Source organism: Rhagoletis pomonella, unplaced genomic scaffold (genome assembly GCF_013731165.1).
Source record: "Rhagoletis pomonella isolate Grant_MI unplaced genomic scaffold, Rhpom_1.0 Rhpom_scaffold_00011, whole genome shotgun sequence".
Classification (NCBI taxonomy): domain Eukaryota; kingdom Metazoa; phylum Arthropoda; class Insecta; order Diptera; family Tephritidae; genus Rhagoletis; species Rhagoletis pomonella.
The window spans coordinates 4,878,709-4,896,096 of NW_023458565.1; the positions used below are offsets into that span (position 1 = coordinate 4,878,709).

General features: G+C 31.3%; 1 protein-coding gene across 1 annotated transcript; it reads left to right on the forward strand.

Moving 5' to 3' along the window:
- Positions 1-2,303: 2,303 nt before the first annotated feature.
- LOC118746997 (odorant receptor 63a-like) lies at positions 2,304-9,910 on the forward strand. Its single transcript, XM_036480990.1, has 8 exons — positions 2,304-2,394; positions 4,704-4,842; positions 4,970-5,161; positions 6,502-6,603; positions 6,662-6,827; positions 9,339-9,444; positions 9,554-9,655; positions 9,746-9,910. Exons 1-8 carry the CDS (start codon positions 2,353-2,355, stop codon positions 9,908-9,910), a joined length of 1,014 nt encoding a protein of 337 aa, XP_036336883.1. The 5' UTR covers positions 2,304-2,352.
- Positions 9,911-17,388: the final 7,478 nt, after the last annotated feature.

The following is a 17,388-nucleotide window of genomic DNA, read 5'->3' on the forward strand; positions in this document are numbered from 1 at the left end:
AAAAAACTTGCTTTAAAAATTGTGTATGCCAGATTCACGCAGCATTAGACATGTGGCAAAAAGGCAAATAAAAAATTGTTCCGAGCATCCTTTCAATAGTTCTAGAGTTCCTGAAAAGGAAACAAAAAGTTCTGCAAAATTACGCCGAATTTTTTTTTTCGAAAACGACGAAAAGTTGAATGTTTGAATAAAATAACAATTAGAAATATGTTCTGAGTAGCTTTTCAAAAGTTCTAGGGTTCCTGAGAAGGAAAAAGAAACTTCTGCAAACTGACGCCGAAAAAACATTTTTTTCGAAAAAAGTCGGAAAAGGGAAATTTTTGAAAAAAAAAATACAAATTTAGACTGTTCTGAGTAGCTTTTCAAAAGTTCTAGAGCTCCTGAGAAGGAAAAATCGGCAAAATTACGCTGATAAAACATTTTTTTCCAAAAATGCGAAAAAGATTATTTTGGGAAAAAAACAAATAAAAATTAAAACTGGTTAAAAAGTAAAACTTGGTCTTATCCAAGCTCTTGAAAAGGAAAGAGAAAGTTCTTTAAAATGGCGCAAAAAAAATGTTTTTCGAAAAAGTCGAAAAAGTTAACTTTTTGAAAAAAATATAAATTAAAAGTGTTCTGAGTAGCTTTTCAAAATTACGCCGGAAAAAACATTTTTTTCCAAAAAGTGGGAAAAGTTAAATTAAAAAAAAAGAAATTTAAAAATAAAAACTGTTCTGAGTAGCTCTTCAGAAGTTCTAGAGTTTCTGACCAGGAAAAAGAAAGTTCTGCAAAATGACGCCGAAAAAATATTTTTTCCAAAAATCAAAAAAGTTAAAATTTTGAAGAAAAATAAAAATTAAAAGCTTCTGAGTAGCTTTTCAATAGTTCTAGAGTTCCTGAAAAGGAAAAAGAATGTTCTGCAAAATGACGCCGAAAAAAGATTTTTTTCCAAAAACGTCAAAAAAGTTAAATTTTTGAAGAAAAATAAAAATTAAACCTCTTCTGAGTAGCATTTCGAAATTTCTAGATTTCCGTAGAAGGAAAAAGAAAGTTATGCAAAATTACGCCGAAAGATTGTTTACAAAAGTCGAAATTTCAAATTTTTAAATTATTGCGCCGTATGAATAAAAAATAAGCAATTGTTTTTTCTTAAAATTTCTTACACTTTACTCAATTTATTCAAACAAAATTGAAGTAAAAGGTATGCAATTTTAAGAAAAAGCAATTGCTTTGTTTTTATTCATTCGGCCCATTGTTGCTTTTCCACAATAAATTTTCGTTAAAAAACGGCCTCGAGCTCAATAAAAATTGTTGAATATAATTGTTATAAGGCCAAAAAATAACAAAAAACAAAAAAGTCGAAAAAGTTAAATGTTTGGAACAGTGTTGCCACTTTATGAGTAATTCCTCAAAACGTGAGGAATTTCGGGTGCGCTTAAGTATTTTTTGAGGATTTTTATTTTGAGGAATTTTCTCAAGATATGTTTGCTGATAACAAAAGCAACCATGTTTTACACAAGAGATTCGTTAAATCGCTCTTCAAATTTTTGAACAATAAAGCTTTCCGAAGTTTTATAAAGAGCGAAATACACTATACAAGCGGCTTGTCAAACATTATTTCCCCATTTCGCCATACACCATGCAAACATGACTCGTTCAAGCAAAGGATTTTAGTTTTCTTCCGGTTCACAATGTAAAAGGGTTTGGTTTTCGTCGATTTTTCTCTCTTGCGCTCTCATTCGGTAAAAATTCCGTTGCGAATGCGGCGATTTTATCATACACAATGTATGCGGTTTGATCAAATCTCAATATCGCGGCCAGAAAATAAAAAAAATTTATTTTTGTGCATATTTCCCCTTAAACGGCTTGTCAAACCTTCAAACACCCCCATACACAACATAAATAGCTTTAAGGAAAGGAATATTTCGCTTGGTTTGTCAAGCCACTTGTGTGGTGTTTTTCGCTCTTAAGCACATTTGCATTTGCTGCTAAATATTCAAAATGTTATCGATAATTTTTTTTATTCCATCGTTATATTTTCAACTTACGTATTTTGAACTTGCAAAATCTCGGTAACGAATGCAAAGAACACGCATTGTTCGATCGTAAAGATATTCATATTGATTCTTCATTAGATTAGGTATCGTATCGAAATTCGAAGCTCCAAGCATAAAACGAAAACGAGCTATAAGCATGGTAACGTTTGCATGCTATGACGTAGTTCATATATTTAATTAATTAATTTAAAGTTTTGTCTACATAAAATTATATTATTTATCTCAGTTTGATGTTTTGAATTATATTCGTTTATTTTTTAGTGTGAGTGTACTGCTTGTTATTGCAAGTTGTATTGCTTTATATCCTCATTGGCTAATGATACAACAGGCCCAAGGACATATACCGCTGATAGCTGAGGTAAATAGATGCTTATTTACATACAAACATACATACACACATATTTACATGTGTACGTTTTTATTTAAAAGTAATCAAAATTATTCTTTAGTTTTATAGTTGAGATGAAGTAAGTTAGAATATCTGCGTTTGCACCATCTCTGATTAAATCTAACTATCAGTTAAACATCACTATCACTATCATATATAGCATACAACATTTGGTGGATAAAGCTGTCGACAGGAGTTTTTACCTTCGGTTAGTATTAATCATAAATGGTGCAAACGTCCCTAAGAAGTATAATATGTTTATTAAAATACAACATGCCATCTTAAAGCATACTCTATTATAGAGAGCCTAGCCGGTTAAAATATGGATTTAGTAAAGATGATAAATTCGCAAATATTCGGTTTTTAAAGCGCAAGATGGGCACTACGTTTTACAGGATTTTATTTAAGCTACTCTGACTATAGGTATTAACAGTCATGTGAAAAATAAGAGAGGCATTACATGTTGACCAGTTTTGGCAATTTTTCCTTTGTTTACTTAAAGTGGCTCAGAGTGGATTTTTGATATTTTTTTGCGGATGGCATTATTTTTTTATAAATAAAATGTTCAACATATTTTGTATGGAATAAAGTGAATGACACCGTCAGCAGAAAAAAATATCAAATTCAACACGATTTTTTAGACACTTAAAACTTGCACTTTATAAAGCTAGAATGGGCTATAAAACTGCATACATAGAATTTTTTTAAGAATTCGTTATAAAAAGTTTGTTGTTGTTGTAAAAATTTGTTGAATTTTTCTACAAACTTTGAAACTTAGACCTACATGGTTTTAGTTAGATAATGGGCTGTATTTTTATAAAAAAAAAATAATAATCATTAAACAAACAAAAAGAAGGACAAAACTGGTCCCTGTTATTTTTCACATTACTATATACATTAGGCGCCAAATGAAAGTGTAAACCTTGTTCTAATATAATATTCACAACTATTTTCATGAAAATTTTTTTGCATTAAATCAAAGTTTCACACTTTATATAAAGTTCACAAAAATTCAAAAATTTGTATCAAAATTTTCAGCTCTTTTTCAGAATTTCTAGAAAAATTTCGAGTATGCAGCTTTGTATCCCACTCAGTCTCATGGAGTGTAAGTTTCACCCGGCTAAAAACTCGCTTTGATTTTTTGGAATTTTTTTTTAGACTGATTTTGTGTTTTTTTTATAACAAGTGCAATTTACAAAACCTGGCGTTGATTTTTTGAAATTTCGTTATCAACTGTCTCCCGCATTTTATTTCATAAGATATTCATATTATTATATGGAAAAAAGTTCAAAAATCTGTAAAAAAAAAAAAATTCTCAAAAATCAACGGGATTTTTTAGTCGGTTGAAATTTGAACAACTTTAGACTAAAATTCAACTAGAAAACTGCATGCACAAAAATTTTTCAAAAATTCTGAATAAAAAGTTGAAAATTTTGTGAACTTTATATTTATATACTATATTTTCATAAATATTTTTTTTGGATATAATAAAATACGCTCCTTCTTTCCGAATTTTCATAAGCTAGTCTAGTCCAGTAACCGAGTATAATAAAGCACGTCTGTCGTTTATTTTCTGTGCACTTGTTCAGCCATCACCGTCATACGAAAGACATTTCGTTTTTGAATTAACGAAAAATACACACGCGATTCAATAGCCAATAGTACGAAGATTAATTATCTTTTTGATTTTTTGCTCCAGGCAATTCAGGCCATACGGTCGCCGTTACATATGTTACCGGCCAAACCCGATCTTAGGACAAACTAGTTTTTCCTAGGCTAAACTAGTTTTTCGCAGCTCCGATACATCCGTCCAACGCGGAAACTAGTTGGACGCAACAATATAGTTGACTGCGTACCTGTAGTTGTACTGAAGGCCGCCTACGCGAAAAGGTGGTCTACGCAAAAATACTGTGGAGCCTGAACTAGTTTAGCCTAGGCAAAACTAGTTTTTCCTAAGATCGGGTTTGGCCGGTAACATATATATCATTACTAATACAACATTTTTGTTTTTTCATACTCCATTGCATGCTTAATAAATAAGCCCCCTTAAACAGAAATTCGATTTCATTTTTCATGCTCGCGTAAGCCGCTTTAAAATTTAGGCCTCTTTTCCCGCCAGTAGAGTGGTATTACCCCTTAAAGCAAATTCTCAAAAAAATTGTTATGAAAGATTAAGGGCACATACACGTAAAACTTTTTGTATTATGAGCATTTGTCACTTTTACTACATTCGTTAATATGTATGTCCCAACCGTAAACCGCTTCTCGCTTCATTGCAGACTGTTACCACTACACTACAAACAACGACCGCCATCGTCAAATTGATTTACTATATTTTCATGCAGCATAGATTTTCGGCCATTCTGCATAAAGCTGAAACTCACGAGCTACTCCAATGCCTTGAAATATTTAAGACGGGTCAGTATGCAGTAAAAATAAAAATTAAAAACAAGAAACGTCTATTGTCCATATACATACATATAACTACTTAATTAACTTCATTACATAGTGCATACGTGCTGACACATAAAACTTTATTTTGCAGATATGCCTGTCAAAATGAAGCTGAAGCAAGAAATTAATGCAATTATGGTTACAACATGGTTGGAATCAAGGCGACAGCTTATATACTGTGTGATATTAATTGTATGCATACTTTCTAACTACTTTTTCTATGCGATTTTTATAAATTTATATCATCAAATACAAGGCACACCGGACTACGTTTATATTTTGCGTAAATATTTAAATACACAAAATAAATTATTAAGTATCTATGTACATGAGACGGTACCCCCTTACAAGCGAACAAAAAAAAAAATTCGCCATACTCCCACTCTTCTGAGCCGAAAGTATTTTTGGCAAAGCAATTTCGAAAACAAATTTTTTTTGTCGAACCTATGATCGTTTTTTTGCATTTTTCGGTGAGATCTATTTTCGGAAATACATTTTTTTTAATAGTTCCACTGGAATTATTAAAATATATACTTCATTAGCAAAAGTTTAAATGTTTTGGAGGACTTTAATTTACTGCCATTAGGGTCGTACATAAGGTTAATAATAACTGTCATCTGGTCAACGAGCTTTGGAACAAAAAAAAATGTATCTTCGATATGACGAAAAATTTAAAAAAACCCCTACTTTCAGCCAAAAAATAAACGAAAATATTTTGTTCCAAATTGCCTTGCAAAAATATTTTAGACTGAGAGGTGTACAGCGCAATTTCTTTTCTGTTATGGTCTAATATACATAATTATTTATATACTAGGGTGATTGACTCGGTTTATCCAAAACGGTTTCCAAAGGTTTTTTGAATATGTATAGACAGTTTTTTGACATCTTGATTTTTCGAATATCGAATAAACTTGATTTTTTATCGAAAAAACCGGTTTTTTATCTCATACCTCTTTTTATTGACCTCTCAATAAAAGCTTTGAGTTTTTCGAAGTTTTCAAGGCTTTTTCCAGTTTAAGGGAAATTCCCAAATAGTTCTAAAATTATATCCTAGGCTAATTGGGGATGGATAGTATATCATTTTTGCCATCTGCCACAAACGGAGAAGCTTTTTTATGTCAGAAGTACACTTGCCATTGGCTCCCAAGGGACGACCGCTATTTGAAAAAAAAGTTTTTTTGATGTCGTTGGGACCAGACATTGACCCATGGACCTCCGGAGTGGCAGTAGACACCTCTAAGCACTACTCAAAATCGAAAAAATACCATAAAGTATTTAACAAGGTTAAAATTAGACCAAATGTGAATTTTCCCACTGATTTTTATTTGTTTTACAACTACTAAAAAATCTTTGAACTTATTTTGCTTTGCTCTTTTCTAAACAATAGCTTTATTTACTGTTAATACTTTTATTGTAATTTTTGGTCATGGCTTCATGCCAACATAAAAACTGTGGGAAATAAAACCGGTTTATTTGGTTTTTTTCTTAATTTCAATAACGGGAACCGGATTTTTTTATTTCCAATAACTCGAAACCCGGTTTTAGAAAAAGGCGAATAATTGAACACCCTATTATAAACATATTTTGTATCGGCTCCTTTATTTAGCATTTTCTACTCCATAGCCTTCACTGGTTATCCGATGTTCCTCGACAAGGGTATGAACTCTTTCTACTATGCACTCGATATGTTTTTGGGCGCTTGTTCTCTTCATGTGGCTGGCATGTGTGAGTCAATGGAATTTTTAATTCGTGAGATACCATACAATTGGTCTGTAATTGACAGGTGCCATCAGCTTCAATTGTGCCTTTATGGTCTTCTGTAAGCATGCATGTGGCATTATACGGGTATTAAGCTTAATGTTACAACATTCCACCTCTCCACTGGTGCCAGCTGAACGACGCGTTGAGTATTTGCGTTATTGTATAATTCAACATCAGCGTATAGTTAAGTAAGTATGTACATACAAACATATACATATGTAGTAAGGGTACTCATTTAAAAGCGCAAAACTCTCGTAAACTGTGGGCAAACTGTGCAATTTTAAATCCTCGCAAATGAAATGTCAAAATTTATATGAAAAGTCATTTGCACAACAAATTAAACTTTGCGCGCCGATTTTGTAAGTGTCAGCCGTTTTGTTTATTTTAATTTTGATTTGTGCTCAACGCTTTTCAGTAATGATTGCGGTACAACTTAAATATTTACTTAAATTTGAGTTTCAACTTTTTCAATTAAGTATTGTCAAATAATTAAATGTCAGAAATTGCACAAAATATTAAACTTTCCTCATGAAACACATTGCGAAAAGTTGCCTATTGCCCAATTATGAAACTTAAGCGTATAGATGAGTACCCTTAGAGTATGTTTTTAACCTTCCGTCTGTGTATTGAGTTTATCTCAAAAAATGTTCAATGTTCACGGATCAAAAAATATTTAAAATTTGTATGCTGCTTTCAGTTTGGGATTCCCCGAACTCTCCACTAAATTTTATCCAAAGAAAGCGTAATTAACATGTTCACACACTCACTCATGAAACTTCACACCAATAATATTAGTAGGATCTCATTTAATGTGTCAATTAAATTTTGTTTAAATTTCTTGGCTGGAGGCGACGACCCTCATCAAAATCATTTTCGAAATAAAAACAGCTTACTTAAAATCTCTTCCTCTTAATACCCACATTAAAATATTTTATTAAACTTTATTATTTTATTTAACTTTTCAATTGAGTGATTTATTCCAAATGTTCCCAACCTTATTTTCTCGTAAAACAATTTCAAAATTTTACTGGTTATTCTGATGATCTGAGAGCGCTGATTATTAAATAACTTGAGTTTAATTATTTAACAGGTGGCAACTCTTTACGAAAAATAAAACCTTATTGCACATCTATAGCCTATCTATCGCCTATTATATATGTATGTAGATATCGAGCTGCCACTAGATACGCACAAAATACACCAATTTAATTTCAATGGATTTCCTGCAATCACATTACAAAATTATGCTTATAGAGAGTGTTTGCAAGAAAAAACATTTTATATGGTAATTTTTAACACTGATTTAAATCCAAAATACTTGCTTATTTTGTTAAATAAAAAAAACTGGAAAACTTTGCTCAATAAACCTCCCAATATGATTTTCGCTGCTGTGGCAATATTGGGGGATGTTATAAAAATGAACCTTTTCGCTATGAAACGAGAAAAAGAGTTTCGTATCATATTATCTTTGACTGAGTTATATTAAAGATACATAAACTAGGTTGAAGAGCGCTATTTCCCTTTTAAACTCACAAAGGAAGGATTTTAGTGAGCAGGAAGGTGAAAATTGTATTCCTCAGTGAGGAAAACGGTTTTTTTAAGCTCATGGACCATAAAAACGACGAAAAATTTGCAAAATTATTTTTTCGTAATACCTGTTAGGATTGCATGAGAAGCATAGCTCCCAAAATATTGTTGCCAAGAAATCTTAAAATAAGAATCTTAAACCTTCAAAAGCTTTTTTAAAGTCTCAACACGGTCATTGTTTCATCACTGACAACTTGTGTACCCCCAATTTTTTTTTCACGCCACGACATGGGTCTACCATGTCTCCCGTTGACTCTTGTCGGTCCACTTGGACCACTTTGGGAATCACTGATTTAAACTATTGACGAAAAGGTCCTATGAGCTTTTGGAACTTTAGAGTACCTTAAAATTAGATTTTTGCATTTTAAGGCCTTTTTCCAGCTCTCAAGAAAAACGAAAAATTCATATAAAATGACGCACAAGAAATTTTGAACTCAAAGAGAAGTATCTTTTTTTCAATTGTTTGCAGTTAATAAACTATTTGTCGAAGAAAATCAGTTAAGGTATCAAAATGTGCGTAATTACTTTAGTATAAACTTTTTGGTGTTTCCATTCTCAAATTTTTACAGCGTATTCCATGAAGTTTGACAACTGTTCAGGTTGCAAAAAAATAAAATAAAAATCAAACATGATGAAGTTAATAAAAATAAAAAATAAAAAAATGCGATTTTTTAATACAAAAATATTTTTATTTTAATATATCTCTTACTCTCGAAGAAAGCCGAGGTAATTACGCGCATTCCAACAAATAGTTTATTAACTGCAAATAATTAAATTAAGATACTTCTCCGTGAATATCATGACAAAATAAAAAAATAGGTGTTTTCTTTCTTTCGATAAAGAATGTGAAAAAAAAACATTTCACCCCAAAAAAAATCGAGGTGTAAATATTGTATGGAATGCCCCATAGGTATGTATATATATTTTTTTTAATTTTTAAACATCTGGGATAGGAAACTACCCCTTGACAGAGACGGAAGGTTATTACTTCAATATATGGACACATCTACTTTATGTGTCCGCAGTACTCGGCCAGTATACCTAATACAGAATATTCTCATATTCTCATATTTGTATATATGTATTTATGTAAAATTTTTACAATTTTACAGCTTTTTAGATGAAGTCAATCAGCTCTTCAAGCATATAATTCTCTCACAATTTTTTCATAGCATGGCCATTTATGGTTTAGTACTCTACGAAATCAATTTTTCTTTAGTAAGTATCGTTTGATATCATAAATGATGTACTATATTTGTATATACATATGTAAATACGTATCTATAAATGCATACATATGTACATATACGAATATTTTATTTTTCAGGAATCAAGTAAAGTAACGCTTATTCGCATGATTTTTTACATTTGTGCTGCTTTTAGCGGAGATTGTATGCTTTACGTGAATGGTCAATTCTTAGTTACAGAGGTAAAATAAATTTAAATTCTAATTTTATACTTTTGTGTACAAAAAATGCATTTAGAAATAAAAATATTATTTTCCACAACATCTTTTCAGCTCGAAGCCATACCGCTATCCTGCTACTGCTGCGACTGGTACAATGAGTCCGCGGAATTTAAGAAAACTTTACAAATGATAATTATGCGTTCCAATAAAGAGTTCTGTTTCCAAATATCCTGGTTCGGCGTACTGTCCTTGGTCACATTGATGGGGGTAAGTTGATAGATTGTCCGAAAAACACAAATTTGTTATTTTTTTTAACATACCTCTTCATTTTATTGCTTTTGTCTTAAAAGCTAACTTGTACTCAAAATTACACAGGTTTGCGAAATTTATATATTTTGTTTCCCCCCTTCAATAATTATGTTCTCTTTTTGAATATTTAGGCATGTTAAATAAAAATACACCTTTTTTTTTTTTCTAGCACTACGACATTTTTTTATTGATGACATGTATATTTCAGAATTTTTAACGATTTGCATGAAAAGCCAAAAATTAATTAATTCAGAATTGAATTTTCGCTTGAAAACCAACCCTAAGAAAATTGATAAAAGTTATTTTCTTGGCATTACAGCGCTTTACTGGCGGTAACTTCAAAACTACTTAAGTTTTTCTGACTTAGTCTATTTATTGGGTATTTTTAACTAATACTGTTAGTTTTTAAGTAAAAATTTAACTCCGAATTAATTAATTTGGCTATAGTTCGAGGAAAACATCCCTACGAAAAAATTTATCAACTAGGAAGCGCTGGATTCCAATTATATATACTTATACATATATATTTTGAAAGCCATTTTTCTGCCGTTCGGCTGTACCGATTTTTTTTTTTTTTTTGGAAATCTTGGACACCTATTCCAGTCTTTTCAAGGATGGTTATAGGCTAAAAAAAATTCGATATAGAAAGAGAGCGCGGCACCTCCCACCTTTGGAAGTATTCATGGTAGAGTGCTCGAACAGAGTATTGAGATATATGAAAGTGGGACTATTTCAAAAGGGGGCGTGGTATGTGTTTGTGGGGGTCTCTGAATAATTTCAGCTCAGAATTTGATCCGACATGTGGAACTGTATTCGATTTCTTAATAAACATTTTATTTACATTTCGAAATTGTCACCAGCTGCACTATTATTTTCAATTCAAGGACAGCCTCACCATCGAAACGGATCATTGTTGCCGCCAGAGAGTGAAAGGAAAAAGTTCTTCAAACTTATTTCGTTATTCGATTAAACGTGCAGATCACTGGAGGAAATTCCAAGAACTTCTTCGCGAACATAATTAAGGTATTTAAGGCAGGCTTGGAATTATTCCTTCCGACGTGAACGTGAATTTCTGCTAAAAAGATGGACTAAAATGTTTCAATAAAAAAACTAATTTTGACCGGGGCGAAGCTCGCCGGGTTTCATAGTTTGCTATAAAAGTGGAATTTTATAATTTAATGTTCATCATACGTCCTGTCAGACCAGTTAAAAAATGTTCTACAATTTCCTTTAATTTATTTTTTCGATGTACTTGCCTGTCGTCCTATTAAAAATTTAAAGATGCACATTTACTAGATATGCGTTTGAATATGAGAAATATGTCGAAATTTTCGCATTTCCCCAAAGTTTTCATGAACGAGTTGGTAGCCTTAATTCAACTTTTTAACTTAAACTTCAACAAAAATTCGGCCATAAAACTTGTTATACATATGTGTATGTTATTCACATTCATTCAACAAGTTTTCATCAAAATTTCAACTTTTTATTCTGAATCTTTAAAATATTTTTGGGTATTTTATAGCCCATACAATTTTAGTTCAATGAAGTGTAACTTTCAAACGGCTAAAAATTTCCGTTGATTTTGAATTTTTTGGTGAGGGATTTTTGCACTTTTTTCATATAAGTATGAATTTCTTATGAATTAAAACTCGGAAGACCGTTAACAACAAAATTTCCAAAAAAATTAACACTTTGAACTTTGATTTACGGGATGGGTGAGCCCAAGATATTGACCGAAAATTTTCATCTTTCGTAAAGTCTTTTTTTTAGAGCACAAGAGCCATATTTTTGCTATTACCGATAAAAATTCTAGAAAAATTGGGTTTTCAGCCAACCCTTACACATGGGGTTTGTCATATATATATATTTTTAGTCACTGCCCTCAACTTATAACTCTTTTATTATACTACACAATGGTTGTGTGGGTAAACTGAACAAGGTGTGATCTTATTAAGGGGTTCCAGAGAAAATTTCAAATTTGTTATTTGTTACAATGATCTAAGAAGAAAAATACATTTTGAATTACGAATATTTGTTTAATATGTACTTTGTTTCAATTTTTTTTATTGGAACCGCATGCACAGTTAATTTCAGAGTTAAGACCATTTTTTCATAAATTATTACTTTTATGGTAGTGTAAAAATTATGACGTAGGATTTTAATATTTTGAAAGCCAGTATCAAAAAACGTGTAATCTAATGCTAGAATTCCACTAGGCATTGAAAAGACAAAAAATCTATGCCATTTAAAAAATGTTATGTGGAAACGAACCTAATGCCCCTTAACGCGAGTTTCTCGCGCGTAAACAAATTCAACCGAATCTTTTTCATTCGCCCGTAGTGAATACACAGAAGTGAAAAGTGAGCGATTTCGTGCGAAAATTAAACTCATGACAAGGCTGAGTGACTATTTTTGTGAAAGCAGGGATGGTAGTCATTATGAGTAAAAGAATTTAAATCAGCATGCAATCATTACTAGTATCGTCCCGTTTTCTAAATTCAACCACCCCACCCAAGCCGGAAAATGTAATGTATTACCAGTGGGAATATGTAATGTATAGTAATCGAAAATGCAATTTTTCTTCAGGTCGATGGCGTAAGAAAGGTGGGGCATTCAATTTTGCATTACCTAGTATCGAGAAATGAATGTGATTTGATATGAAACTTTTGCGACTTTTTGGATACATTAGAATGCTGATTACATATTAAACAGTAATAGAATCTAAAACTCAAAAGAAATACATTACATTATTTATTACGCATGTAATGCTTTACTACTTTTCCGACTGGGTAATTTAGTTCGTTCGTTTCGCCACACGCTTACTGTTGCCGAACCGATAGTGGCTTTTAATAGGTGAAGTGATATCTTTTCTGTTAAATTATTGTATAATTCAAAGGAATAGTAGGGAGGAATAGATTTGTATGGGATTTCGTTAGCGTATTAATACATACATTTTATGATTTTTATTTTTTCGCTGAGAGATAATAATTATTATTGAGTTTAATTTTTCCACTTAAAAATAATGATTGTCTAAAAATCATTTAATACCTAGTGAAAATCCGGCATAAGATAAAAAGTAAATATTTTTAATGTTGTGTTAACATCTTGTCTCTATTTCCAGATCTTCAAAGCTAGTGGTTCATATTTTGTACTTATTCGAGATATTGCAGATGCTGACGCCTAAGTACAGAATTAGATAAAATATAAGAAGACAAATTAAAAATAAAAAAAATAAAAAATTTAATTAAATAGCACTAAGCTAATAAATGACCGACTAATTAAATTAAATTAAATTTAAGGAAATAATGATAAAACGAAAAAAAATTAAATACTATTTTCTAACTATTTAAAAGAGGCTATGAATGTGAGTACATAAACGCTACAAAAAATTTTATTACTAATACAATGTAGATTTTCTCGCATTTATAGTTATTTACGTATTGTATAATTTAGTTATATGGCTATTGTTTTATTAGAGAAGAGCATTCTACACCCTTAAAATAGAGAAAAATTTTTAAATCGTCTTGTATTAAGAAAGTATTTGAAGAGAAGCAAACAAAAAAAGGGGCTTTCCATACCAAAATGGGCGTGGTTCACACTTCATGCGTTTGATTTGTTTGAAATTTTTAAGGTTGATGGACAAACATAAGTACCAAATGAATATAAAATTTGAGCTTGATCATTACATTTTTAAAAACTTTCCAGCAAAAAAACAAAAACAAATCGATTTAATAGTTTTCCAAATATCTCGAGATCGGGGCGAGGAAAAAACTTGAAAAAATCACACATACACACATTAAAACTCTCTACGAAAAGAAACATTTAAATTTTTTTTTTTAGTTTTTCACATACAAATTTTTTGATAAAAAACTTCGTTTTTGTAAATATGCCATCTAAAAAAAAATATAAAAAAATATCAATGGTAGCTCTTATTTTTTTCGAGCATGCAGTTTTGTAGCCCATGGAGTTTTAGCATGATAAAGTACAAGTTTTAAGTGATCGCAAAACTGGCGCAGAAAAAAAGTGCCAAAAGCCGTCAGCATAAAAAATATTAAAATTCAACGCAATTTTGCAGTAGCTTAAAACTTGCACTTTATTATTGAAATGAAATGGTCTAAATTTTTTACAGATCACACTTTTTCTGATTCCGGACTAAGAATTTCTCTAACACCGCAGATTTTTGATTGCTAAAAACACAGTGTTTGACAAATTTGAGTTTATGTTGCATAGAAATTACATTTTTTTTTTTCACAGAAAGCTAGTCAGGGTATATCAACATATAAATCTTGCCCACATATCTTCAGGATTTTTGGGAAGCTTAGTCATCTGGTAGGCTGAACATATTCTCCTCATCAAGCTTATTAATTTTATTATAAAATCTCTAAAAATATAAATTTTTACTTACATCTCTATATCTTGTGTATGTATAATACTAAAATTTTTAAATGCAATATCGAAATGCGGATACATGTTGGCAAGCACAATGGCAGTCATGCCGATAGTAGATCTAAAGTTTAGAAGGAATTAATTTTATCATGCTCTAAAATATTTACATACGTATCGAATCCAAAAAATACAAATATTGAGCAGAAATTACCGCTACCTCTTCTTCTATGTTGTGTCAGGATTTCAACGCTGTATCGATTACCAGTATCTCACTATTTAGAACAGAATATGTATTAATTTTTACTATGGGAGTATATGTAACTTCAAAACTCTAAAGCTGTTTTTTTCGAGTGTTCCTGTTTTGAGTTGTGACACTGTTGAATTAAATGAGCAATATGTACATCTAAGAGGTTTTTGAAATATTTATATGCCACTTTAAGCATTATAAGTACTTTACAATTACATATTTAGGGTATTCACAAGACGTCGTAAACGTCGCAATGTCTTAAAGTCGTAAATTTTTTCATGAAAAATAATGGTTGAAACGGTTTAAAGGGACTCTGAGGGTATAATAAAAGCTTCTGTATATACTCCATCGGTTTACCAACATTTTGGTGTGATTAAAAATGCTCTAAAAGTCGTTTAACGTTATTTTACATTTGAAAATGTTTACGACTTTAAGACATAACGACGCTTACGATATCTTGTGAATACCCTAATTGTTCTTCGAAAATCCGTGACATAGCGAAATTTTCGTGGTATAATTGACGTGGCCCTGCTTATATTAAAAAAAACTGACAACCTATTAACTAGAAGGGTGTAATTACCTACGATATTAAAAAAAATATTGATATGACTATCATTTCAACTACAAATAAAAATACGGTTATAAATAACCTACAAGTAATTGCTAGACCCCACCTAATACAAATGTTACTTACTCCTACATAATCTTTTTATAAGTATTGTTGGAAATTAATTATTACTGGATCCATCTCTTATCGGTAAAATTAATGGTTTAATTGGGGGATTCAAATAGTCTCATAAAATTATAAGTCCCGAGGATAAATCTTTTAAATTACCCAATTTGTCTGCAATCCTTTAAGCCGACGTATGTTATGCCGTTAGTAAACAACGAAAACACAGAAGTCATAGTGGTTTTTTTAATTCCTATTTCTATGCAAAGCAAAAACAAAATGTTTAAATTCTTGTAAAATTTTAAGATGTTGAAGCTTTATAATAAACATATTTTTTATAATTTTTTTTCTCCTATTTATTTAAACGGAAATATTATTTTGTTTCAATCACGTTGCAATTTAAAAACATGAGAGCTATGCACATAGTGTCGATCGCTTGAATAGCGCCGTTTTCGTACCCGAAAGGGTATAAAAGCGACTAGTCACTTTTAAAAAATAAAAATAGAAATTTGTGCCAACGCCGCACATGAAATTTCATTGACTGAGTGCGTACATATCATTAAATCGTTAATAGTACCCGTTAGAGATGAGTTGGGGACTAATTGATCTCCAATTATACCCATAAGGGATGAGTCGAGACTAATTGACCTCCATTGTTACCCGTATGAGACTAGTTGGGACTAATTAATGTCCAATCGTACCCGATTGAGAGTAATCTCGGCATACTCTCTTTAGAGATTAGTCGCACAATTTTTTGCAGGGTATTTACTGATTCATCGAAGTATTCGCATTTCTCTAAATTACCGTTATATGGGATTCGCGCGTGGTTATTGTCCGATTTTTCAAGTTTTCAGCCATTTGGTATGCTGTACCAAGACCAACAACTGAGCCAACTTTAGGAGAAATTGGTAAAGCGGTTACCAAGATATATACATTTAAGCACAAGTGGGCGTGGCTATGTCCTCTTTCAAAAAATTTATAGTATCCTTATTTTTCGTCTAAAAATCATTGTAAATGTCAATTTTGAGTGAATCAGCTTCAGTAGTTACTAAAATGTCGCAGTTTTTGTATTTCTCAAAACTACCGTTATATGGGAGGTAGGCGTGGTTATCGTCCGATTTTGCCCATTTTCAAAACCATCCGTCAAACGCTGAAAAGAAGTACACGTGACAAGTTTCGTTAAGACATCTCAAGTTTTACTCGAGTTATCGTGTGCACAGACGGACAGACAGTCACTGCTTAATAGATTTCTTTTTTCATTCTGTGAATTTCGTCGCTGGAATAATAAAATAGTGTAACATGAAAAGTATAGTTTTGAGAAAAACGAATTGGAAGTTATTATAAACCATTACAAACCATACGAATACAATTTCAGTTTTCGGGAATAAATTAGTGAGCCAAAGAGATATTTAAGAAAACTAAAGATTTTTCTAATAGATTAAAGGATTGTCTATCCAATGGTGCAATTATCGAATAATAGTGTATGTAGCATTTACACTGTTTCTTTATTCGAGCGACGATTTATGTATACATTTGGCTATATCTATCTCGATTCAATTAGCCTGTTACAAACAACCGTTATGTGAACAAAGTTATAATACCCTTGTGCACAAGTGCGCTCGGGTATAAAATATAAAAGTATTTTCTGGGTTCTCACATATTGAAGTACTAGTCGTTCGAAAACTATTGTGTAAATTTTAGCCGTATATGTATGGAAGAAAATGAGCGACACATCCTCAGAAAAAAATTCTCAAAAGCTAACGGTAGTTTTTAGCACTTGAAAGCTGCTTGAGACAGAACGGCCTATAAAACTGCGTACTCAACAACAAACAATTATTTTTAACAGTTTTTTATGCAAATTTGTTAAATTATTACAAATTTTGTATACATTTTGAAAATTCGATTTGCTGGCATTTATTGTAGAATTGGATTTACTAAAAAAAAAAATGTATGGATATCAAATAAACCATAGGAAATCTGTTAAAGCTGAGGATCCAAAAAAGACGCTATTCAAGTGGCCATCCCTGTATGCACATTAAATATTAGCTGTACTTTTAGATGCATATGTACTATTGTTCATAATTATGCATGCACATATATTAGTATAATGAAAGTTTACAATAAACAAAAGTTAAATAAATG

Excerpts from the sequence above, each read along its gene's own strand:
- LOC118746997 (XM_036480990.1), top strand. The coding sequence starts at position 2,353 with ATGATACAACAGGCCCAAGGACATATACCGCTGATAGCTGAG. Across the intron at positions 2,395-4,703 it reads ATATACCGCTGATAGCTGAG|ACTGTTACCACTACACTACA; the intron begins GTAAATAGATGC and ends GCTTCATTGCAG. Across the intron at positions 6,604-6,661 it reads TCTTCATGTGGCTGGCATGT|GTGCCATCAGCTTCAATTGT; the intron begins GTGAGTCAATGG and ends TGTAATTGACAG.